At 36.0% G+C, this 27,180-nt stretch overlaps 1 protein-coding gene across 1 annotated transcript; it reads left to right on the forward strand.

The window, feature by feature from the left end:
- Nucleotides 1-7,682: 7,682 nt before the first annotated feature.
- On the forward strand, nucleotides 7,683-27,117 carry LOC146002696 (uncharacterized). The gene is made up of 12 exons (XM_083140655.1): nucleotides 7,683-7,803; nucleotides 10,074-10,164; nucleotides 11,063-11,106; nucleotides 14,052-14,283; nucleotides 14,790-14,821; nucleotides 16,274-16,505; nucleotides 18,447-18,478; nucleotides 18,855-18,986; nucleotides 22,062-22,140; nucleotides 23,622-23,653; nucleotides 24,906-24,995; nucleotides 26,986-27,117. The coding sequence occupies exons 1-12, from the start codon at nucleotides 7,753-7,755 to the stop codon at nucleotides 27,040-27,042; spliced, it is 1,104 nt and encodes a 367-aa protein (XP_082996781.1). The 5' UTR covers nucleotides 7,683-7,752; the 3' UTR covers nucleotides 27,043-27,117.
- Nucleotides 27,118-27,180: the final 63 nt, after the last annotated feature.

The following is a 27,180-nucleotide window of genomic DNA, read 5'->3' on the forward strand; positions in this document are numbered from 1 at the left end:
ATCGAAGTAATTGTCACTAAAACAACATTTCTCATTCAAGATTCACTAAAGATACATGGACATGGTTTTTTTAGTTCTACAATAATATCCAGTGAAGCTATCAAAAATTATTTTAAAATTTGCTGCATTTTTACACAAGTATTTTCAATTATGTTTAATGTCATGCTATACCTTTCTGTAATTTTTCGGCCTTTCACTGTGGTATACGTTTCGGATAATATTGTAGACGCTTAAATACTTAGAAACCATGCAAATCTTGATAGGCAAGTTCGTGTGGAAGAACGGGGTGCTCCTATGTCAGACAACCATGTGCCTACGTGGAAGTTGGCCTTGAATTGATAAACATTCATTTGAAATATCAAGCACTGTTTTGTGATAGGTTCTTTTCATGTGATTTCGGTTTATTGGTATATATCAACATTGCCTTCTTCCTTACGTTATTACTTTTAAGCAATTACGGAATTGATATATTGCCTCATAAGAAATGAAGATTCAACACAAGTTAGTGTATGCAATTTCCGAAATAGCTTCAGTTATTCTCCTGATATTTTATTTAAATTCTTCTAGTGTATGGCTTCAGGTTCAATAGCTTCGCAGATAGCCATGCAGACGTCATGCAAATGTCTATTTCTTCTGTAATGCGTCTGAGGAATTTTTGAAAGGAGTCGTACATAAAAATGCGTTGTTTTAAATTGTACGGGGCATTATTAGACAGCAGAAAAGCATCAGTAATACGTAAACCAAAAAGAAAACAATTTAAAACACTTTTTAACACCTTAACACTTCACAAACACGTGCAAACTGGACACCAGCTATCTGGATTCTGAAGCACTAACGCGTCCAGTTCCAAGGTCAGCGTACAGCTGTGGGTATAAATGCCGGCGGACGTCCTCCCACATCTTGACTTGTTAGCCGCAGTTTCACGGAAGACTCGACAGTGAGAGGCACTGTATAAACTAGTATTGTACAAGATATTCCTATATCTCATATGATGGAAACATATCCAAATTACAACTGTGCAAAAATATGGAAAAATATACATGCGTGTCATTTCACCAAAGGTCCAAGGATCTTTATTTGGGCTCAGAAGTTGATGACCAAAAATGTCTTTAAAAATGACCTGCAGAATGACCTTAAAAAAAGTTAGAAAATTATAAAAATGACCTAAAAATAATTTTCACTCTTAAAATGTTTTTTTTTTCAGACAATAGCACAGAGTACTTGAATTAGACAAAACCCATTGTTTGTTGTTTTAAACTACTGGAGCAAAGGACGTAAAAGCAATTAAGTGATAATTTAGTTTTCTTTATTTTTACCTCAAGGTTTTTCTGTGTAAGTCATTCACCGCCTTTCTAACAAGACCATGTCAGAAAATTTAAATGCATAAATTATGCTAGCAAATGTATTTAAAATTCACGAAACAACACGAGACAAAAAAATAAACCTCAAAAATGAATAAAAATATAATAAAGGTGGCAAAAAATACTGAAAAATGACCTAAAAGCCAAAAAGGCTTTTTTCGCTGAAATTTCTTCATATTGCATCTCCAGTGTGTTCCAAATCGTAACGAGATTTACATTTCTACGCTGGGAGAAACCATGTGCAACGTGAAGTCTACAGTGTTTCAAAAGCAACAGTTCCCTTTCTGGTGGCACTGACAGAAATGACTCCACACTGTTTTTCATTGATTCATTAATTTATTTTATTTTACTTCACTTTCTGCGCCACTTTGGCTAATTTGCGGATGAGTGATGATATAATGAAATTGATGAATAGACACTCACAAACATCCATGCCCAGGCCGGGATTCGAACCCGGGACCCCTGGCGTTGTGCTAAACAATCCGCCACGGTGGGCGGCAATTCCACACAGGTAACACAGCGACAGCGAAAAATCAGGTGAAGCCGTCCAGATCGGTAGCTCAGTCGTAGAACAATGACACGGTGTGCCAGAGACTCGTCGAGCATGCATTTTTCACTGAAATTTCTACAAAGAATGTTCTTACATAAAGGAGCTATGGATCTCACCTAGGATGTAATCAATGGGTTCTTGAGAAAAGTGATTGGATTGTGGTACTGATCACCTCAAGAACTTCGCAAGGAATACCTGCTATGCAATCGTAAAAATACATTGACAATATTTGTTTACTAACTAGCTGTCGTGGAAAATTAGAAGTAAATAATAGTTATTTATTTTCTAACACTGACAAGTATTTACCACCTTAATACCTACCAGAAGGAGATGATTGTAATCTGTATCTACAGGGTGACACAAAAGTAATAGCGAAAACTGACACAGGTAAATTTTCGGTTACAAGCCGTAATTGATTGCATTTTGTATACACCGAGTGCTTTACTCCTTGCGTGGTCCGAGGTTTGTTCTTTGTTTACAAAACAGAACATTTCCGAGAGGTGGCGTTGTAATCAAACTGGATGGATACCATCAGTACACAGTCTAATCGTATTGTGGGAGTCACGTCAGTTATTCTGTACTGCTTAGTGAAAATTGAACCTTACAGCAACGAAAAGTACATTTTACCAACTAGGACGAGGTTTACAAACAATGCAGTTAGTGGCGGCTTGTAACCACACATTCGCAATTATCTCGACCCACGTTTACTGAGCCTTTTTACTTCTATTATCGTGTACTTTCACCTGTGTCATTTTGCGCTATTACGTTTGAGACACCCTGTATATACAGGGGGATCTTCTTAGTTTGGGAGTTTCAGCTGGTGACCTTTGCCTCCTGGCTTCTTTGATGTGTGATAATTGGCGGTTTTTGGAACATTGATGTTTGGTTGATGCTGCACAACTGTCCCGGGCGAGTAGTGGTTATCTGGAGCTTTATACTTCTTGATGGTCTGAAGGAAAGAGGCACCGCGCTCCTTCAAAAGCAGTCACCCATTCTAGTACCATCCCGGCGCAGAGCTGCTTGACTTTGAAGATCGTTGTATAATGTCCTTTTCTTCACTGGAGACAGGGCAGCTTGTGTGTTCTCCATGCTGGTTGAACGTGTCCTAGCAGTTGCATTGGATTTGATTTGGATTGGATTGAGTTTGTATTTTAAGTCCACTTTATGCACAGTAAGGCTAATCGGAACTGGACCTACAGTTTAAAGTGGGATGGGAACCACTAGATATGTGTCTTCACCGGGTATCGAACCCGAGACCCCTTGATTGCAAGGCGACGACGCTACCACTGCGCCATCGGGGAGGTCCTAGCAGTTGCATTGTAAGTTTATTATATTATTATTATTATTAATAATAATTGGCATTTATTGAGAGGGCGTTCTTACGACAAACCCTCGTGAAATACATATTACATTACTGAAAATCACCGTTGCAGTAGAAAAATAATAAAAAAGACATTCTGAAGGTACAGAGTTAAATCTAAAACCACATTTAGAATACAATAGAACTAAAACTAAAACCAATACCTCATTCCCATTCATTACGGAAAAACAAATCCAGACCCTATTGTTTGATCCGTAGATGCTTATTTAGGTTTATTTTGTGTGTTGCAGGGTGGGGTTCCCCTGAGGTCAGTGGTGGGCGGAGTTCATTCCATTTTTTTTATTGCAGTGACTATGAAGGAATTTCCACAGAGTGTTGTTCTGGTTCTGTGTGTGGGGATCGTGAATTGTGTTTTTTGACGAAGGTTAATTTGTTTCCCCTTCTTCTTGTACGGGGCAATTTGATCATATACATATTTAGGTTCCTTATTGTTCAGAATCCTGTGGTGGTGCGGGTGCATGGCCCAGAATTTGACTTTCTCACGCATCATGAACTCGAGCAGCATCTCCTGGTCGAGATCGTCGTGGATCTACGCTGTGCTTGCGCCGTAGATGATACAGAGATCTCTGTTCTGCGAACATCCATCGAGGATTTATATAAGACGGCCAAGGACAAATGTACATTACTTCATTTCCTTTTGGGGCAGTTTCAGGTCATTAATACACGAACACATAATGACGCTTCAAAACGTTTTAATGCGACTCATTAAGAAGATTGATTGATTGATTTGCTTTAATTTTACTACGCTTTTGTGCCACTTTTGGCTAATTTGCGAAGAGGTTAATGAGTGATGACATGATGAAATTGTTGAATTCACACTCACAAACACCTCTCCCAGGCCGGGATTCCAACCCGAGACACCTGGCGTCGTAGCTTGATGTGCTCATTGCTGGAAGGGAATCAGGAAACTGGGACAGATCTTTTGCCTCCGCATTATGCTAAACCATATCTACAAAGGAAAAGAAACTGTCTTTGCCCCTCCAGTTTTGGCGTTTTGGCGTTTTGGCACCTTGCTACCCCTGGTTTTCGAACCCAATCTCCCAGCCCCATAGCTAGATATCTTGGCGCCTAGACAGGGATGTAGTTCACCCCTACACTCACTACCAAGCACAGATATTTATGCCTGTCCTTCGATATTTGTTTCTGATATTTACATTCTACAAATTTTGAAATGTGGAAGTAAAGAGAAACTTAGTACAAATAATACGTATAGGTCACAATTGAAGATTCATTATTAAAAAATAAGAAAAAGCGTGATTAAAAAAAGTTTAGCATATTTTAAAATATTTCAGTTGAAAATGTACTATTACTACTAACTAACTAACTCACTAGCCTTCTTAGACCTTAGAAGGCTTATGGCTGCAGAAACACAAGCTTTCCATCTGTCCCTATCCTGGGCAAGATCAGTCCAATCTTTTCCATCCCTTAGGTCCATCTCAACGTTATCCATCCAACTTCATCTTGGTCTTCCTACAGATCTCTTACCATCAGGTTTCCAACAAGAATCCTGTAAACTCTTATTTTCTCTCCTAATTGGTGCCACATGGCCTGCCCACCTAAGTATTCTAGATTTAGTTATTCTAATAATATCTGGAGAGGAATACGAATTGTGTAATTATACATTATGCAACTTTCTTCACTCACCTGTCTCCTCGTCCTTTTTAGGTCCAAGTATTTTCCTAAGAATTTTAATTTATGTTCCTCTTTCAATGTAAGGGACAAAGTTTCACAGCCATGTGAGTACTATTACTACTAGAGGAGAAGGTCTAAATATGGGCGAAGGTTTAAATATGGGTCTTGGAGTTATCAGCGCTCCCCGGTGCTGCAGCCTCGCAGAGACTATGGAAACTGGTTATCTGTCAAGGACAAAGGTTGCGGTGCCAATTCACAAGAGAAAGTGGTGGTTAGTTTCGGCCTTGGACGCTGTTATAGAATTGCGACCTCCGAAAACTTTTTTGCAGGTATGTTTTATTTCAGCGTTTTCTGAATTCTCATCTGCTTTGTATAGGTTATGATATTAGCGGTACATAAAACAAATGTGGGCTTTTATAATGCCATGATTTGTTTGCGAAATATGTACCACAGAGAGCGAAAATAAATTGAAGGTGAAAAATAGCGTGATGGTCAAACTATGGGCTATGAAATGAGGTCTAATGTTAAGATCACATTTTCAACAAATATTTGGATGTTTTCTTAATTTCGATTTTTACCATTCCGCGTGATTTTCAAAACAACAGATTATTCATACATATGAATTTTATAATGTTTCAGCGATAAATGATTGTTTTTTAAATTTTAATTGCTTTTTGTTATATTGCCAGTAGTAGCCCATATTTAGACCACAATTTTGAAATACGTCATTTTACCATTTTTTGGAAATTGCTTTCTTTTTTTAAAAAATGGAGACCTTCTATACTTTAGCATGCTATTACATATAAATATACAGAATATTTCATAGATATGCATTTTAAAGGCAGATGCTTGATATATTAATTTTTTCCTCCGAAAATGACAACATAAAAAGGGGGGCCCATATTTAGACCTTTTACTCTACTTTTGGAAAAAAATTCAAAGTGTAAATTTCTCCATCGTTTATTCTGACTTTCTTACATTTTTAATTTTTTTTTAAAAGCTTTAAATGGCGCCGTCTGTGCAGGGCCTCTTAGGCTTCAGCCCCCCGTAGTCTACCCTCGCTATGCGCCTGTAGTTTTCCCATATATAGATGGACGATGAGCGTAATATAACCTTGGATAAACGTTAATTTTTTTAAAAAAATGTGCAGGTTGGTAGTATTTTCATTAGCTCTCCCATTTATTAGGGAGATTTTTTTGTTTGTCCTATTATTAGTTTTCACTATTTGCATTGACACGAATTTGCGGTTGTATCTATATATTAATAAATTTTTCTTGACCGCAGTTCTCTTAAATGTCGCCGCAGAGAAGGGGTTAAAGTAAAGATTTTCTACCGTGCTTTAGATATTCTAGTAAGTCAAGTATATTTTTTATATATATAAATGTATATTTGGTTGTAGCTTTTCAGCTATGCACCAGTTACATTTGTTTTAGATTTCGTAATTTTACAATTTCATAATTTTATAAAACAATATTTTCTCTTACAATATAGTTGGTAAGTACATATATTAGTTTCTTAGTCGGGTTCCTCAAAAGTGTTGATAAGGCGTATGCGCCATTATATCCTGCTTCTTTTAGATCTCTTAAGAAATAATCACACGTAGTTCCATTAAGACGACATTCAAATACGATGATCAGGTGTTCCTTCAGTTGCACCACACTGACAGATTGGGGATTGCATAATTTTCCTAGTGTACAAGTCTTTAGGGGCTAGGGTGTAATTTAGCCGACATCTAAGAAGGTTTGTTAAAGGGTTTCTTGAAAGATTAATGTATTGATACCAAGGTTCTTTAGGTATAAGTGGTTGAATTGAATAATATTATTTCCCATTAGTCTTCCTTGTAATTGTCCATTGTTTCTGCCAATTTTTCAACAATTCTGGTTTAGCATTAAGTCAAATAAACAATAGATTTCAGAGTATGAAACAAATCAAAGGAAGCTTCACCTTTTGAAGCCCAACCACCCTAAAGGACAGACAGTTAGTGGAATCCGAATGACACTGTTAAGTATCGAAGGCAATCGGGCTCGAAATCTGGACATGATCAAACTAGCACAAGAATTTGCTTCCATCAAAGAAAGTAGTGTACTAGTAATTTGCATTGAACAATATCGTCATTTCTGCATAGGTCTACAGTGTATTTTATAATATGTATTTTTTTTTACAGTTTGTCTGTTGTCAACCTTTGGTATATTGCTAATATAAATGTAGACGTGAATTAATATTTTAGAAAAGATAGTTTTTTTTAACGAGTAGGGGCACACAACTGAAAGTTGCTGGGGGTGCAGAGCGTGTTAGTTACGATACTGTCTAACTGGTTTTGAGTATTTTTTTACTCACCTTGCATATATGAAAGTGATATTAGCATAAATTCGCTTGGGTTAAGCTAATGTTGAGCAAGGTAGAGAATATAGTGTCATGCAGGAAGTGAATTTGATCACCAATGTCAATTTAACTTAATATTAATCTTCCTGTGTCATCCATCAACATGATCATGAAAATTGGACCATTTTCCACTCCTTGTCTCTCCAAGGTAGGAGCACTGATTGAAATAAGAACGGAAGTTCAGAAATTCAAATCGCACTTCCGGTAATATATGTCAACTTTCGCGCGCATCGAATCATTAAGTTTTCGAGAACTTCCGACAGATGGCAATTACCTCAATTTACCATGTCACTTCAGAGCAAGTACTGGTTTTGTTGTTTACTTTTGCGACAGTGTAAAACACTCCCACGTGCAAGTGGATGTGTATAAATATGCATATTTTCTGCCCTCTGCTACATTCTTCTCTCGTGTCGTTTGAGTAGCGATTTGTGTGGAGTTAAGGCAATATGGAGTTCCGAAGCTTCGCAGTTATCTTCTACATGTTTGTGTACTTCGCAGTAAGTAAAGGATTCATACACTAAGTATCTCTTTCTTTCTGGCTTTCTTTAATCTTGATTCTTACTAAGGTATTAACCTTACTACTTTTTATAGAAAATATCATCACGTTGGCGCGTGTGTGTCAGAGAGTGATATCAGCACTGAGAAATCCCTATAGTCAAGAAACAGTAACGTTATGGTAATTTGTTTAGTTTGGATTAGGGTAAGGATGTCGAATCGACCCTTCCTAATAATAATAATCGTTTATTTTAAGTGTCGAGCACAGTATGAAACCTAATACAGCACTAAGTCAAATACGAAAGTACAAAGTTACACGAATAAAATACATAAGCTGTAGAATAACATAACATAACAAGTTAGCATATTTACACTTCAAGTTACAGTTTTCAACGAGATCTATTATATCTCTGATACTAATAATTGTTTATTGTTATATAATATTGTGCAATTAACTGTGTATTGTTCTAATAATAATAATAGTCATATTTATTTAAGTGATGATAACGATTAAACAACCAGGTATATCACTATATCAAAATTGGTTATACAAAATAAAAAACATTGAATACATAATTATAAAATAAAACAGTGGATCCTACAATATTATACATCAACATAAATTCAAATTGTAGGTTTCGACAAGATCAGCTACTAAACCTCTGGCCTTGTTTAGGCATGTGAGAATTGAGATATAGCTATGGGAATATCTGGGAACTTTATAAGCTATATTATTCAAAAAGTATTCACTGTCAACTTGGAAAGTCAATATCTTCTCTACAAAATTTGTCCTTTTCATTTTTCTTCTTTCTTCTAAGGTTAACATATTCAACTGTGTTAACCATTCAGAGTAATGTTGGTCATAGTAATTTTTTTAAAACTTTGTGCATAATAACCTGATAAAACGTTTTTGAACTGATTCAACTTTTTGAACTGATTCAACTTTTTGAACTGATTCAACTTTTTGAAGGTGACTGGTTGCAGTCAGAAATCATAATTCATTTACATATTCAAGAATAAGACGAACTATCGTTTTATACAGATATAGAAATATACATATATATATAATACATCGTTGGAAAGGGTATGAACCAAGGATTCCAAAAGTGTAGGATTTATGGTGAGGAAACAATTAGAAGTGGGATAAAACATAGCATTAAATTGGAGAAACCTCCATTATAAATTAAACATAATGAGCCTGATTTACGTGCAGATGTAAGGCTAAATGCCTAATTTATGTTAAGCTTGTTGGGTTTAGTAATCTTAGCTTAATAATAAATTAACAGTGTCTTTATGCTAAGAGAACGAAATCTAACGGACCTAACCTAACAACGTAGGCATTCCTCAAGATTGTCCTCATGTTGTGCGATAAGGGAGACAAGTGAGGCCAAGGTCTCCCTTATCGCACAACGCTAGGACAACCTTGAACATTAAAATAACCAAAAAACAATTTTTTGCCAAACAAATTTGAGAAAAGCAATTTAAATTAACGAAAATAATTTACAGCTATTATAAAATAGAAACTTCAATATCAAAATATAAAAGGAAAATCATAAATACGGATGAAAACACGAAATAAAGATAGTTGAATCCTAGTGGAAATTGGAATACATATGCACGTTAAAAACCAAAGTTCGACCTGGCAATTCTGTATGTTTACAACATGGATATCGATAAAGGAAAGCACGTACAGTGGGATCCACTAGTATTGCTCGGCAAATTGTCCATGACTATTTTCATTAATTTTTCTTTTACATTCTATGTGTTTTAAGCGACAGATTTTTATGTATGCTGGGGCAGAAGTTCTCAATAGCTTCTTTTGAGTTTTCTTTTAATTCTTGAAGCTCATATTGGGTCAAATAAAGTGCACGAACATGGTGATGGACAATTTGCACGGTAATACTCATGGATCCCACTGGTAAGTAATGTAAGAAAGTTAATATTATTTCACAGAACAGGAAGTTCTAATTGGAAAATGCACAGTGCCAAATCGAAGCACGGATTAAGTACTCGAAGTGAAGACATTTTCTTTTACGCCGAAACGGTAAAACACAAGGCTCGACTGTGCAGTATAGCATGGATGAGAGCTAGAGCTTGTAGCTACTTGTATGCTTTCACCGAGAATTGCACCAGAGATCTATAGATTACAAGGCGACATTGCTAACTATAACACTGTCGGTCAAGGGCGAATGTAGGAAAGCGTTGAGAATGACAAAAGTAAGTATTTCCTATGTGCACTTTAGCATAAATTTCGTTTTACTTTCTTTTGCAGACACTTGGAGATGTGAATGGCATTCCAACACCGCATACCCCGTCTTCAAACCATTCTGAACATCATAATGCTGGAAACTCAAGTTTCAAAGGTAAAGAAATCAGTTTCTTGTCTGCATGTATATTAGGATGTGTTCTGTCGCGTTGACTTTGAATTGGTTCTAATAAACAGCATAATTGTAGAGCTTTCATTATTTCTTTATACAATTAAATAGTCTGTTGATCAAGAAAAATACATTTCTATATCAAGGCATCAGTTCTAATATTTCTTGTGACTTTCGAGCAATAAAATAAATTTATTCGGGATATCAGTCAGTAGTTCATTACAGGATATGCTTCCGAGTTTTCGAAAACTGACGTCAACATGTGCCCCCACCCCCTGAGATTTCTGGAAAGAGTTAATGCAATTCGAATGGTGAAATTGTAGAGGTAATTTATAACAAAATAGTATTGTTTTCTGTGACTTACAGGCCGTAAGTTACAGCAACTATTATTATTATTATTAATTGCAGTAGGGTTACATTAAATTTACATTATATTTTACAGTGATTATAATAATTATCTAACTATGAGAAACAGCTTTTCGTCCTACATGAATTAATGTTAAGTATACAGTTATGCAAATTGTATATAGATACACAGAATATGAAAATTACAAATGTATGTACTTTAAAAAAACATAAGTAGTAGTAATAATAACAATTGTAATAATAATAATAAAAAGTTTCTGTTACTACGTCCCCTGAGAAATTTATCTGCGGACGTCCTTGGACGTCACCCTTATCTTCAGGGTCTGAGAGCGTTGTTGTAGAACGACGATTCAGAGTGACGTAAGTTCTGGAAAACTCACTAGTATATCCGGGAACTGGTACCACGATAGAATCTGTACATTAAATCTAATATCTAAATAGAGAACATTTCATAAATATCATGAATTATGATTTTAAAATATAGGCTTGTATGAAAATAACATTTTCTTTTTATCAACAGGTCAGTCATACGTAAACCACGGTCGTCCCGAACGAGGACTTAGGGTAAATAGTCTTTAATCTGTAAAATGATCAAAATTTCCATGCATACTTACTGTAAGTTAGTAGTTTTGTTTGATTGATCGATTTAGTTCTTTTTACTTCGCTTTTTGTGCCACTTTTGGATAATTTGCGAAGATGGAGATGTGTGACAATATGATGAAATTGATGAATGGACACTCACAAACACCCATGCCCAGGCCGGGATTCGAACACGGGACCCCTGGCGTCATAACGCGATGTTCTACCACTCCGTCTCGGGGGCGGGCATAAGTCAGTAGTTCTCAACCTTCATGAGACCGCGTTCAGGTAACTTAGAAAAAAAAGTCGATGCCCCAATCTAAAAAATTTTGCTGGTAAATATTTTCTCTTTTAATTTTATTCGTAATTTGTAAATAAATAATAAATAAATAATAAATTCTGCCATAATCATAGAGAGTATTTCTTCGATTATATCTAGGCTTGCTGACAAATATAAAATTTTCTTTAAATCAGTTGACAACGACTTGATCTAATGGGATCTTTTAGATACCTCTGGCCAATATCATTAAATTAATTTGGTAAGTGATGATTTTTAATGGCTTGTTCCATTTCGGACACCGAAAAATTTCAAACCATCACACAAATTGCTGCATTAACTACATTCACCTTAGTACTCGTCCGTCATCCAGCGGGAAGCAACCCTTTCTTCCTGTCAGATTGTTGGAACATGTCACCACCACTGCCAAGAAATGTTATTGCATTGGATACCTGCAGGGTGTGAAATCCCGGGGGGACGGGGGGAATCCCCCCACCAACAATCTTGGCCTGAAATTCCCCCCGCAACAAATTCTTCCGGGGAAGAGAGTTCTTGTTTTAACAACAAACATAAACAATTAGTTTGGGATTGGAATATACTTGACTGGAATAATATCGAAAACATACAAAAAGAACGGACAACAAAGAGCCTCATCTCTTAGGACACTAAACCCAGCAATTCCCAGAACACAGAAATTAGACCGACTTGTTATTTCTTCTCCATTTCTCATCGCCTTTCGTTAGCAACCACGAAGTATATAAACATATTAATAAAACACGTAATATAATTTATATGTGAATTTTATACAGGAAACTATTATCTTCTTAATGCATCTTAATTTTTGCCCCTCCTCCCTTACGCAAATCATCGTTCATAGCATCAGTAGTACATTACAATTTGCAATTCCATTTTCAATGAAAGACAGTCGATCTATATTGTATATTTTATAATATAATTTGATTATTTAATAATTGACATACATATACCTATTGTGTGTATGTTTGTGTGTGTGTCTGTCTGTCTGTCTGTCTTTCTGCTCCTTCCCCCACCAATCTGCAGTGATTTCACACCCTGGATACCTGAACGAATCGCTATCTGAAGCATGGGCGTTGGGAGGGGGAGGGGTCGAACTTGTCGATGGACCATCCCCCTGGAAATCGTTCATTTAAAGACACAAGAAAATCGAAAGTTTGTTATACTTATTGTTAAGAACAGAAATGAAATTCATTGAGTTAACATAATAATCAAAGTAAAAATGCATTGGATGTAAAGTATTGAGTGAAAAATACAAGAACAAGGTTATATTTTACCATTTCATGCAGAGAACAAATGGTTCCACAGTTTTAAAAATCTATTAATTACAGTTGTAGGTGAGAGGTCACCAACAAACTTTTTGTAAAAAAGAAAAAAAAAACATTTAAAGTCTTTTCTTGAATGAGACGTGCAAAAGTAATATCAAAATGCATTTCAGATACTAACTACATAAAATGCAAAATCAATAATGGAAAAATGGTTGTCCTGGTATTCACTCGTTTCGATACTATATTTAAAAGTGTATTTGAAATTGGATTTGATTGTAATGTTATCGAGTGGATCGAGTCTCCCCATTTATATAATAATAATAGTAATAATAATAATTAATAAAAATAATAATCATTATTATTATTTGGAATTAAATTTATTTGTTAGTTTATAATATTTATTATTGCATAATAACATTTATAACGAGATAATAATATTTATTATGTTTCTACTATTCAACTTTTTCATTTGTCGGACCCCGACCCCTGCAAAAATTTCTGGCGACGCCCATGATCTGAGGTGATTGCCAGTTGAGGCTGCAAGTCGCTTCACCCTTCCGGCTCTAACTCGAAGAAAGACCCAACCGTTAAAATTCAAATTTGGAAGTGTGACAGTCCCATCTCAGCGGCTTTGATTCCTCACCTCAAGAATTTCCTGTCATCGTTGGTGAATCACGAACGAAAGGCCATCTTTCAAAGTTGTTTGCCAGCTATGGCTGCAAGTCGCAAACTTCAGGAGATACACCGCTAAAAGAAACAAAAAACTAATAATATTTATAGAAATTTTAGACCGGCGGGAAAGATAACAAGTGTAATTTCAGTTTGTGCGACAATGCCGCTACTGCATTGCTACCAAATACTACAAAACTTTTGTTAGTCCTAGTTTTTTAGATAAGTTTTAGCTCTTTTATGGCTCATTTCTACTAGATCTAGTCCAATGGTGACGATGAGGATAAATTGATTACATATGATTACATATGAACAACTACAGTATCTTGCCCAATATCGATTCCAAAGACCCTAACATCTGAAGCTGACTATTGTTACTTTTGCGCGATCAAAATACGCGTACAAAACTGTCTTAAGCTAAATCGAATAATAATGCCAGAACATTCAAGTGTTGTTCTTTTCTTCAAGCCTCGGACAAAATATTGTACGAATTCTCTGAGTATAAGCAAGCTATGGAATTTTATACAGAGTGAGTTTTCAGTATGTCAAAAAAGTACCGCAAACTTGAATATATATTATCACTCAGCACGTTTTGCGTTTTAAAAGTACATATACTACAATAAGTCTTAGATATTCGTCTACTCGAATTACTCGAACTAACGGATCAATCGCCTTGAATTTAGGTGACCCGACAGCTCGACTTGAACCAAGCCACAAACACGTTCAAAAACGCAATGGACACGGTAAAGAATACAGCAGAGACAATGGCTAATTCCGCGAAGGAGATGATGGACACCGGACTGAACCAAGGAGGCAAGATGCTCCAAACTGCTTCCAGCGCGGGAACGGGACAAATTCAAAACGCAGCCAATCAGATGAAGACAATGGCCGAGTCTGCAAGCACAATGGCGCAAGGTAAACTGCCAGTTTTAACAGTTAATTTCACACTTACAATTGTAACAATTGTAACATTTTCACATTAACTCTAGCATTCCTATGCTGTTATCTGCTCTTTCTGTCAATGTACGTTTTCTAAAATACTGTTCATAATTATTCTTCAACAGATCTTCATTTGTATGCAATGTATTACTACGCACGTAACTTCCATGTATACATCAATATTTTGCTTTAATGTTAAAGTATTTAAGTATTCATTTGTACGTTTGTAAATATGATTATTTTTAAATTTCAAGATGATGTATGATTATAAAGATATATACTTAACTGATTAAGAAAAAACATACAAAGATTGACTTAATCACTAACGAAGAACGCATTATAACTCACCTGACACGAAACAATTAACGAACTATACTAATTACATTCATTTTACTCATGAATTGAACATAATGAAGTTAATGACTGTAGATATTATTATTTATAGTCTCTTTGATATTCTTTGTTTTCTCTTTTCATTCTAGGGATTGGAAGACAACAAAGATCGCTGACACGAGTAAGTACGAGAGTCTTGGAAGTTAACTATGGGGTGGTGGGGGGGGGTAATGGTGGAGTGAAGTATCGTTATAGTAAAAATTCTAAAATGAACATTAGAACTGAATGTATAGTGTTTATTTATGTAGATCAGTTTACATATACTCTGCTTGGTGTGTTATTCCTATGGTAGTATGCATAACGCCTGCCATGAATTTGTGGGATGAGTGTGGCAAATATTATCACCAAAGACTAATAGTGAAAATAGATCACTTTGTTACTCAATGTGGATCATAATAATAGATAGCCAGTGGCGCAACAGCCCTTCCGTGCAAGGGCCTCCCTACGGACTGCTGGCCTCTCTCCCACATGCCTCAGCTGAGGTGGCTGGTCATCCAACCAGTTAACGGGAAATAAACAGTACAGTGATTGATAAGGAACAGATATAGGTGAAAGCAATGATTTATTTGAAATGCTTTTACATTTACAATATATAACTGAAAAGTTATATTTCATTACATAATTCTTCTTACTTTTTGTATTTTATCTATTAAAGTAACAAGTATTACTCATATCCCAGAACATGTTTTTGTTGTAATCCTATTTTGTTATTTTTTTCAGTCAAATTTGGCTTTCGTAAATAAACATTATTTATGTATAAATTATGCTTCCACATGAAGGTTTTATACTACAAATGAATTAATAATACATTTGAATTATATTTCCTGAGTAAATATTTTAGTGTAGTACGTTGCGTTACTTCGATACTCGTTGGGAGCACATTGCATAGTTCGGATCCCACTTGAAACTGTATGTCCTGTCCCAGTTGGGATATATGTGCATAACGTGGAATTAAATCAACAATACAAACATTACTCATCCTCATCTTCGCGATTAGCCAAAAGTGGCAGAAGGGGAAGTGAAAAAATCCAATTTTAAAACAAATACTGTATGTAAGAACAAACCGAGAACTTGAATATATATCATTATTGAGCACGTTTTGCGTTTTAAAATTTGATTACACAGTAAGCCTCAGAGATTCATGTACCACTCTACCTAATATAATAATGTCCCGTGGCTCGACGGCCCTCGAAGGGCCTTGGCCTATCTGCCGACTGCCAGTCTCCCTCCCACAATCCTACCTAGAGGTGTGGAGATCTTCAACCGGTAATGGGGTGACGTGGTGCCAGAACATCGAACCCCCAGCCGATATAGGAGATATGCGTGACCGGGTTACGCTACTCACTCGTAGCTTCCAAATTTCCTCACGATGGTGGATTGCCACCATATGCACAAACCGAAAACCCAGAGACTGAACCCAGGCTGACTCAAACCCATGCCGTTCCGCAGTCGGAGACCAAAGCACAGCGCCTTAGAACGCACGGCCACGAAGGAGGACTGTACTCTACCTAAATACACATAAATTAAGAGTATCGTTTCGTTGAAACTAACGGATCAATCGCCTTGTATTTAGGTGACTCGACAGCTCGACATGAACCAAGCCACAAACACTTTCAAAAACGCAATGGACACGGTAAAGAATACAGCAGAGACAATGGCTAATTCCGCGAAGGAGATGATGGACACCGGACTGAACCAAGGGGGCCAGATGCTCCAAACTGCTTCCAGCGCGGGAACGGGACAAATTCAAAACGCAGCCAATCAGATGAAGACAATGGCCGAGTCTGCAAGCACAATGGCGCAAGGTAAACTTCCACTTTTAACATTTCATTTCACACTTATAAGTGCAATATTTTCACATTAACTCTAGCATTCCAATGCTATTGTCTGCATAATACATAGTTTAAAAAAGGGACATGGCTCCTTGGGCCCATGTGTTTATCTTTTCATACTGTTCACAATTATGCTTCAGCAGAACTTCATATTTATACAGGGTGTCATTTTAATGGCGCCCACGGACCACAGATTCGTATAGAGGACATCAAAGCAAACAACTTTTCCCAGTAACATTTTCCTTGTTGGTGCGTCGATTCGACGCCACAGCCGTTCAAAAAAGACCGTTTTGCCGCCTGGATGCTGACAACCCAACACAACATTTGATCGTACCTGTGACGTCATATCCTGCAGCGAAACAGCGCACGGCAGAGTTGCAAGGAACACACAAATTTTATGAAAAATGACAAACTACCAACCACATTATTAGCTGTAAAACGAAGCGAGAAACGCGTCCAGCAGACCGAACATCATAGCCTACCAGCCAGAAGATCAGCAGTCATCTCAGGAAAGGGGGAAGTGAACCACCGATAAGAGAAATGGTAAAAAACATATTCAAAATGAAATGTCAATCTCGGATTTTGTCTCAGACTACATCTAAAATATCAACAACAATAAATTTTATTGGACTTACAGCTTACACGTGGCTGTTTACGCCCAACTACATGTCAAATATTTTCAAATCTCGTTTCAAGGTTGATATCTACAGGTTTGTGTCCAGATGCCTTATGGTACTTTTGTGCTGATAACGGAAGTATCCGAGGTTCACGTTGTTACATTACGGCTAAAACAAGTACATCCACAGTAACAATCTAATGATGAATCAGTACCGAATATACTGCCCTGTTCACATTTGCTTGTATTACTACTACTTATATCCCTGTATTTTCAACCATTTTTACCACTTGCCTCATAATGCTCTGATATTATCTGTTGCTTACCTTTGGAATTTTGAGTTCTTTCATTTCTATTTTGCCATCTGTTCAGTGTGTCACAGACAACTAGTATCAGAAGGAGAAGTGGATAGACTAAATTGTAGATGCCAACTTGTTAACTAGATTTGCAAATATTTGACATGTAAGTTGAGACAAAATTCGATATGACCACTTTCACTTCAATTCTATTTTCTTTCTACTATTTTTCGTATCGTCTGTTTACTTCCTGTTAGGTTACAGAACGTGTTTTCACGTTTTGTGTTACGGTACATAATATGGCTGATTGTAGCTATGTCATTCTTCACAGAGTATGTGTGTTTCTGGCAACCCTGGAACGCATCGCTTCACGACGGGATATGACGTCACAAATGCAATCAAATGTTCTGTGTGGTTGCCAGCATACAGGCGGCAAAACGGGCCTTTTTTGAAAGACTGTAGCGCCGAAACGACGCTCCAACGAGAAAAATGTTACCGAAAAAAGTTATTTGTTTTGATGTCCTCTATACGTTTCCGTGGTCCGTGGGCGCCATTAAAATGACACCCTGTATAATATACTATTACTGCGTACGTAACGTCCATGTACGTAGGTATACATCACATTTTTGCTTTAATGTTGAAGTGTTTAAGCAATGTATTCTTCTTTATTGACAAGTATAGGTTTGTAAAAATGATTATTTATAAATTTCAAGATGATGTGTGATTATAAAGATAAAAATTGTACACTCGCTCGTAATATACTTGCATGTTTAATAGAAAACATACAAGGATTGGCATTTAATCAAAAATTAATACACTAAACCAAGAACACGTTGTGACTAGCCTGACACGAAACCATTAACAGACTATACGAATTATCAAAAGCCCTTGATGTATGAATGGACCGTATTGAACTTATTGATTGTATATATTATTATTAATAATAATATGAATATTATTAATAGTCTCTCTCATATACTTTTTTCTTCGTGTTCTTTCTAGGTATTGGAAGACAACAAAGGTCGCTTACAAGAGTAAGTACTAGTTTCTAGGAAGATTACTCCAAGAAAGAGAAGGAGTGTGGACATATGTGAAATAACTTAATGTACTTTGTGTTTAATATAATAAGGTAGTCTATAATTTTATGTGTATGGTTGAGTGGAAGAAAATGCTTTGTGCGGTCTTAAATCCGACATTTAAAACAAGGCGTTAATAAATAATAATGATGGGGTTAAGAACAATTGCAGTAACATTTTTAAAATAAAAATTAAAACTGAATATAGTGTTCATTTCTATAGATCAGTTTACAAGTTTGTTGTTTATTATGTATTTCGTATTTAGCGTGCACAGTGTCTGCTCTGAATTGGTGCGGAGAGTGTGACAAATATTATGATCATTCATTTATTTCAGGTTGCACGAGAATCAAGTGACGATGCGATTGAGGAAGACGAAGACCACTCCTCAACAAATGAAGAAGAACACTCAGAAAGTCATGAAGAAAGTGACGAAGATGACGAAGAGACGGGTGAAGAAATGTCTGAGGTAATCTCGTTACGACAGATATGTTTAATGTTCACAAATACGCATAATAATAAGGTCTTGCTTTTCCTGAAATACATATGTAATTTTTTTGACGATTTTATAATACATACTAGTTTCACTAATATTGAACAGGCACATGATATTACCACCATGTGAAAAAGGGATGTTTGAAGCTTTGTCTTACGCGTGTGCCCCACGTGTGACACGGCAGATGTCTAGGCAGTACTACCATTCTCACCAAATTATTTTTAGTATTTTTTACACAGCTTTGTATTATTAAAACAAATAATTAAGCGCAAAGAGCATGAAACAAACAAATCACGATAAATTTGAGTTGACATGTTAAGTCTACTTTATTGGTTTGGTTTGAGTTGGTGTTTTAAGTCCACTTTATGCACAGTAAGGCTAATCGGGACTGGACCTACAGTTTAAAGTGGGATCCGAACCACTTGTGCCTCCACCTGGGATCGAACCCGGGACCCCTTGATTACAAGGCAATGACGCTACCACTGCGCCATGGGGGAGGCCAAAGTCACGATAAAGAATGCATAGTTACACAGGTACCATGGGTGCGAAATTTCCCTCCCTACCGAACACTGACCGAGAAACGTACAATATTTTCTGTGGATAGTTATCACTAGAGCCCGGAAGTTCAGGCATTTATTTTCGTTAAAATAGGCAGGCAAAAAGGCATTTATAATGTGGAAAATAGGCACTAAAAATGAAAAAAAGGCAAAATAAACCGAAAAAAGGCACATTTGGAAGTCGCGTACTTTTATCTATAATTTCTGGCAAAATGTTAAAATCTAAATTGGGAAGAGCATTTCAATTTTCTCCGTCTTGATTGCACATAACTACAAGGTGCTTTTTAAGTTCTCAACATTCATTGATAGTCGTCTGTCAGAGAGAGTGATTTTCATAACATAAAATGATCTTTCTACTTCGACAGAAGTTATTGGAGCATACATAAAAAAAGCTAATGTAGCTGGACTCATTTCGGTAACAGCATTTTTACCTTTAAGAATATCACAAATTGTTTTCAATTGTTTCAAGTCCTCATTTGCACTCACTACCCGTTTGCACTTTTCCGCAACAGCTGACCCCTTTTCTCCTGGCACTTCCATCATCTGCTGCATAGATTCCTCGAAGATTTTCATGGATGCTATAATTGTACTGGCAATGCACCATAATGTGCAAAAATAAACTTGAATAGCACAGGAGTTTTTTCACTTCACGAATTGAAGCCGCTTCATTTTCTGGAAGAGCATCGATAACCTCACTGATTTTTTGCAGGTTGTTAGCATAATATATAGCTGCTGATATCCAGGTTCCCCATCTCATCAAGACTGGTTGCTGAGATAAACTAAGCTCAATCGCAACTTCCTGGAATTTTCTTCTTCGAGAGGGAGATTTCAGAAATATCTTCTATGTGTTCGAAATCAACCTTCAGCAGTCAATCATGCACAAGAAATGTTAACCGAAAGGCAATATCCTAACTCAGCATGAAATACTTTTTTCTCACACTTTTCTCCTTCAGCAATGTTGAAACATGCGTGAGTTCAATATTACTTAAATAAGGCGAAAATTATTCACATAATAAACGGAAGAAAAATAAATGCCAACAACGTTCTTTGGGAGAAAAATAATGTATATACACATTTTTTTTAAAAAAAATTGTCAAATTTAATTGAAAAAGGCAAAAAAAGGCATTATAATTAAAAATATGCAGTGGGGTCCGAAATAGGCAAAATAGGCAAAATGAAAAGGCTTCCAAAACATTCGAAACAACATAAGAAACGTATATCCGGAAAAATTTTATCAATATATGCAGTAGATAAAAAGAGGCATTTTGTCAAACTTCCGGGCTCTAGTTATCAGCAAACGTTAAAAGAAAATACAGCAATGGGCACCACTTAAACTTGAGTTGTTTTGAAGACAAGCAGTTTTATTTTATGGTACCCAACACGGGTTGCAACAGTTAATGTTAAGAAGTAATTACATATTTTAACACCATTAGGCCTTGTTTCCATGATATGAAAACTCAATATGCTGACCAAGGCAGAAATTTATTTTATTATAAAACATAAACTAAATGTAACGTTTCAACCTTCTAGCATATTTTCTTCCATCTAGAATGTGGTTGGACTCTTTATCTCACTCTCTTTTTCCTTTCTTTCTTCATTCCTCTTCCTTCTTCTCTCCTCTTTCTCTCTCGTCCTTTCCACTCTTTCTAACACCTTCTTCCATTCTTTGTTTATCTTCAGTCTCCCATTCCAGTTCATTGTGTCTTCTTCACCTTTCTTCTCTATTTCCTTGGCCTCCTTCCATTTTCTCACTAGTATTCTCTTCTCCCTTCCTATGTGCTTAGCCTCATCCCACTCTATGTCATGTCCTGTTTCTCTTGTGTGTTCAACCACATTCACTTTCAGGTGAAAGTACAGTTGACAAGGGAAAGCCATCTGCTAGAATGTTCCAGAACAACTTTCTAATAGTCTGGAGGGGAGTATTTTTGTGTGTATATATATATTGTCCTGTTGTGTACCTTGTTACATTTGTACTTGGTGCAGAGTCTGAAGAAGACCTTGCTAGAAGGTTGAAACGTTATGTTTAGTTTACGTTTTATAATAAAATAAATTTCTGCCTTGGTCAGCATATTGAGTTTTTCATTACATATTTGCAATAGCCAAATGCAAGCGACATTCATAAGATAGCCACATCTAAGTAAATTACGAACGCAATGTTTCCCTTCCCCTCTTTATCGCGTTTATGTTTGTTTCATTGTCCCTATGAAAGGTTTTTAATTTTCTTCAAATTTCATTTCATTTTCTGCTGTTTATACCCTTTAATATTTCTTATATACTTTGCCTTATCTCCTCTTTATGTTTCTCGTGTTCCCTTTTCCGGTTATTTTATGCACTTTTCTTCGTTCCATTGTGCATCTTTACCTAAATGCTCTCTTTTGTTCCCTTCCATTTTCGATTTCTTTCCATTTCCTTTATCAATGTTCCTCCACAGAGTCTTGAAATTTTACAGTTGTGGGTTTTTAAGTATTATTCAAATATTATTCTATTTTAGGAACCACCAAAAGCTTCTACGTTCGATATCAAAATCCCTGCGGATAACATGGAAAAAAGAATTGGAGCCAAATTCCAAGGTATTTGAAAAAAAGAGTTCAATTATTTATAAATCCCCGGATGAATGCTTTTTTGTCGTATCTCCACTTTCCACCGGAGATGAGTTGATGACATTATCGTGTTCCCGACAGGTTAATTTGTCATGTTCCGAAGCACCGCATATGACTGTCAAGTAGTGTGAATTATGAACAATAATGAAATATTTGCGCAAATCTTGCAGTGTATTCAAAATGCACATATGTCAAACTTTAATCAGCTCTTCTGCAAAATCAGTGCAGATGGATAAAAACAACATCGTATTCAGCCGCCGAAATTAACCTTAAGCATCATAGGCGTGCGCACGGTAGGGATGGGGCGGTGGGGACCAGTTGCCCCTCCGAATACTCTCACTTAGAAATTTAGTGTAGAAAAATCTTATTACCGTTATTTAACAATATTATTATCTTTAAAAGTAAACATTTTTAAGCAGACAAAAGTTCCAAGTAATACGGCGGGTTTGTTTTCTATGTAACTGGACCATCTCACTTCATTCTCCAGCAAATTACTTGTTATTAAGCCTCACACTATAGTTATGTTCCATTACACCTATGTGGTCGCAGAATAAATTGGTCAAACATTGGAAATTAATACATTTTGTGTAGTTGTTTTGAATCTGCTGTACGAAATCATGCAATTGTGTAAATTAGTCTGTACCACAGAGAAGTAAAATAAGGGGGGGGGGTTACAGCATTTTTGTGAAACTGAAGCTGGAATTCTTCTAATAGAGTGATATTCGGTGGGTCCCGATACACAATATATACGTGCCTGTTTACAATACAATAAAACAGTGAGATGGAATGAGTTTTTCTTTTCTCTCACGACTGAACTTTTCATCAATGCTTTTGCACCCCTTTATCAGATGGGCTGCGCACGCCTATGTTAAGTATGTATGATATCTGACTTTTAGTTGTGTAGATATAAAATGTAATTTGGTATGTCAACGACAATTGACATTCCCTATATGCTTAGAGGTGTGCAATTCTATTGTCGTTCTAGCTTTACAACTCTAAGTCAAGGTCCTAATAAATGAACTGGCACTCACAAAACCCGTCATTATAAGACCTTTGACCTTCCTTCGATCTATTACCAATTGTTACGTGAACGTTTCACAATAAGTGCCAGAAATAATATAAAGAATAGGTTCATGAATCAACGTAGTCACGAAACAAAACTACTCCAAACACTATCCTATTACTTTGTCATTATGTAACCTTTCACATAGCAAAGGTCCTATACCAAATATGGAACGCATCTGTCTGGATGGCTACATTCACATGTATGTATTTCATATTAAGCCTTACGTATGCCGGTTGAGAAATACATAGACTAGATCTAAACGTGTATTTTCTTTGCTACTGAGCTTGCAATAAAAATCCTAGAATGTGACAACATTATGTACAGTATTATTTGTTTCATATAAATTTAAATCGAGGAATGTAATATTCTTTCTTTATTGTTTTAGGACCTGGAAACCATCAAGGATTTATAAGAAGGGTGAGTGTTCATGTCCATCAACAGAGAATTTATAGTAAAATTCAAATCAATAACAGTCATGTATTTTTAGATAATTTAACTGCATTGTATCCACGTTTCGACAAATAAGCATGTGCTTTCAAATAATATAAATTTCCATTTTCTTTGAAAATATTCCAAAAATGATGGGAACACAAACAATCTAATGGACCCGAATTAGATGTAAATCTCAGCCCAAATATTTTGCGTCACCCCTTACATGATCATTGTTCGATTTCTTTTGAACAAACTTTAGTGGAATTGGTTTGTAAAACATGCTCGAGCGAAGATAACATGGCAATATAGGTCAGGTGGGGATAATGCAAGTTAATTTCGTGTGTAGTGGATTAATTCTAATTGAATCTCGTAACAAGTCCCTGTTCTTACGTAAATTCTTATGTATTCCTGGAATGTCTGCATGTTGTGTTCCAGATAAATAAACAAATTGTGTATTGGGTTCAAACGAAACAGCATGAACATACGTACACTAATAGTCTGTTGGACAATTCGTGAAGAGCCATATGGGTAACGAACCTTAAGTTATTCAAAATTTCGTTCGTTGAATAGCAAATCACTTGGTATCTCTGTTTCATAATGTTAATAAGTTTCTCAAAATTTATTTGTAATTGTAAATCAACAGTCATAAAGTACTTTGAAGTGATTTGTTTTAAATAAAGAAACATTTATTGCAATTTAGAGTAATACATTCTTTATGTAAAATTACTTTCTTTTACGAAGCCGTTAGAAAGTATCTGCTTATTAACTCTCGTCACAAATGTCAATACAAGTTAGAAAACCTATTACAGAAATGTCTTAGAAAAAGTAAAGTAGATTGTTTGGATGCCAATACCAATGAAACTGTTTAAAAGTAAAAAAATATATATTTCATTCATTACGTATCTTAAATAGAAATTAAATGCGAAAGAAACTGGATGAATAACTACGGCTTTTTAATTTTCAACTTCCAAACAGAACATTATACAAATTTTGATGGCTCCGTTTTTCTTGATGATGTTATTGACGTTTCGCAGGTATTTTTCAAAAAGAATCCATGATTTAACTTGATTTATATGGTTTTACCATTGCAATATGACATGTTCAACGATGAGTATTTTAGGATTGGATTGCTCAAACATTTGCAAGAGATCATACTTCCAACAGTTATATTACATGGCTTAATAATACTATTGCACCAAAATGATCGTTTTACTATTTATGTCCCATACGTTCACAGGTTGTAAGGGGATCAAATGACGAGTCCAGTGAGGAGAGTGAAGAAGGCGAAAGTGACGAAAGTTCTGAAGAAAATGGGGAAGAAGAAAAGGTAATTGAAGTTTTACAACTCGTTCCGCTGATACCCTAATATGTCAAATTTGAAATATCTTGCTTTTTCTGCAACAACTAAGACAGATCGTCATTATATAAACTTGCTGGAAAAAAAATTATAGATACTCGAGTTTGGACTTAAAATTTAAGCAGTACACCTAGGGTGAGCCAAAAGTCCCATTTCCCAGTAGGTATGTAAGTCTGGGCTGTGGTACTGGTTCGTAGTGTAACTTAGTGGTTGTAGTGGTAGTAGTAGTTGTGTACAGATAGTGATGTACCTCAGAGCAAGGTGGAGCACCAGTCCATTATTCGATTGCCGTGCGAGAATATCTTAATAGTGTTTCGTAACAGATGGATTGGACGTGGTCTAATCATATTAAAGGCAATATTAGCTCATAATCTCCTTATCAACAGCGCAAAGCTATAACATGCCAGTAAGATAAATCTTCATAACCCAAAGAAGTTGCAAGTCGCAATATAACAGTAAATAGTATTGCCCCTGGGTTTATAGATACTAAAATGACTGACGTTTTAACTGAAGAACATAAAGAAAGAGCAAGAATATCAATGGTTTATAAATTCAAACATCTGCAATAAAAATGACCTAATGGGCGCTTAAATTTAAGCAGCAGGCCTCCCAGACGTCCTGATCTTTCATCGTGTGATAATGCATTGTGGGGCTATATAAAACAGCAAGTTGTCGGCACACGTTACCACACAACTAACGAACTGAAAGAAGCCGTTCGGCACGCATTTGCCACGATCAGTCGCACAATGCTGCGTAGAATTTCACACCGTGCCGGGAGGCACATAAATCTCTGTTATGAAAATGATGGTGTCCACACAGACATTCTGGACTAAATTGTTGTCTGTAACCTCCTCAGCTAACATGTCTTGTTTCTTATCATACTCTATTTACTTCAGATCCATAACCTTCCCTCGTCGCAAAATACATAGGGGGTAATGGGACTTTTGGCTCACCCTGTACAGTAAAACGAGTTTCATCATGCTAACCATTTATTTTTCAAGTATGCTTTCTATTTTTTATTGTCGTGAGAACAAAAAGGGGCCTGTTTTTTTTTCAAATTATCGCTATTTTTGAAATTCTGTAAATCAAAAACGGGTTGTGCGATCGTTATGAAATTTTAGTAGGGTGCAGGCAGAAAGGTTTATAAACACAATTATTAATTTTCAGGTTTTCAAAATTTCTCAAAGAACAGTTTCTAGTAACGCTCGATATCATTTTAATATGACAATAATGCTAGACACGTACAGTGGGATCCATGAGTATTACCGTGCAAATTGTCCATGACTATTTTCATTAATTTTTATCTTACATCCTGTGTGTTCTTAAGCGATGGATTTCTATGTATGCTGGTGCAGAAGTTGTCAACAGCTTATTTTGAGTTTTCTTTTAATTTAATTTTAATTTCTACGAATTCTTTAAGCTCTTTTTGGGTCAAATAAAGTGCATGGTGATGGACAATTTGCATGGTAATACTCATAGATCCCACTGAACATATAAAATATCCACATTGGCGGTTTCAGCCCACAATCATCTACTTTATTTCATATGTCACTGCGTATTGGTAACATTCACTAGACGTCATTTTAACATGGATATGATGACTTTGTTCACTTAAGTTTCAATGTCACTTCGTCTTTCACTTCAAGGTCCATATTTGAGGTCACACTACCACAGACAAATTACTGTTATACATGTACTTCTTGTCTTAGAGCGTATACCAATCTTCTTGCCTGTTCGAGCGCTATTGTCATTTATGAAAGATGTAATGAAATTACATGTAGAAAATATGAAATTTGATCGCGACATTTAGATTCGAAGGGGGCCTTGATCTCCATTACCACTCCAGACGGCAGTGGCTGTTGACGGCATTGCAATTTACTATTTACCTTGTTAATGTAACATGTGTGAGACATGTAATTATATAAAATGAATAAAAGTTGAATCTTGTGTATGATTTCAGCCATGCCAGCCCAATTTTGAATCTACAACAGGAGTAACATCTACGATGAACATCTGAAGCCTACGGAACACATGAAAGCACGTTCAAAATTCTAATTGTATTTTTTGAGTGTGCATTGTGAAATAAAGAAGAATATCTGATTTTACTGGTTATGATTATGACTGATTATATCATTATTGTTATTATTTTTCAGTA

This window comes from Lepisma saccharinum, chromosome 18, assembly GCF_977018435.1.
Source record: "Lepisma saccharinum chromosome 18, izLepSacc3.1, whole genome shotgun sequence".
Lineage (NCBI taxonomy): Eukaryota > Metazoa > Arthropoda > Insecta > Zygentoma > Lepismatidae > Lepisma > Lepisma saccharinum.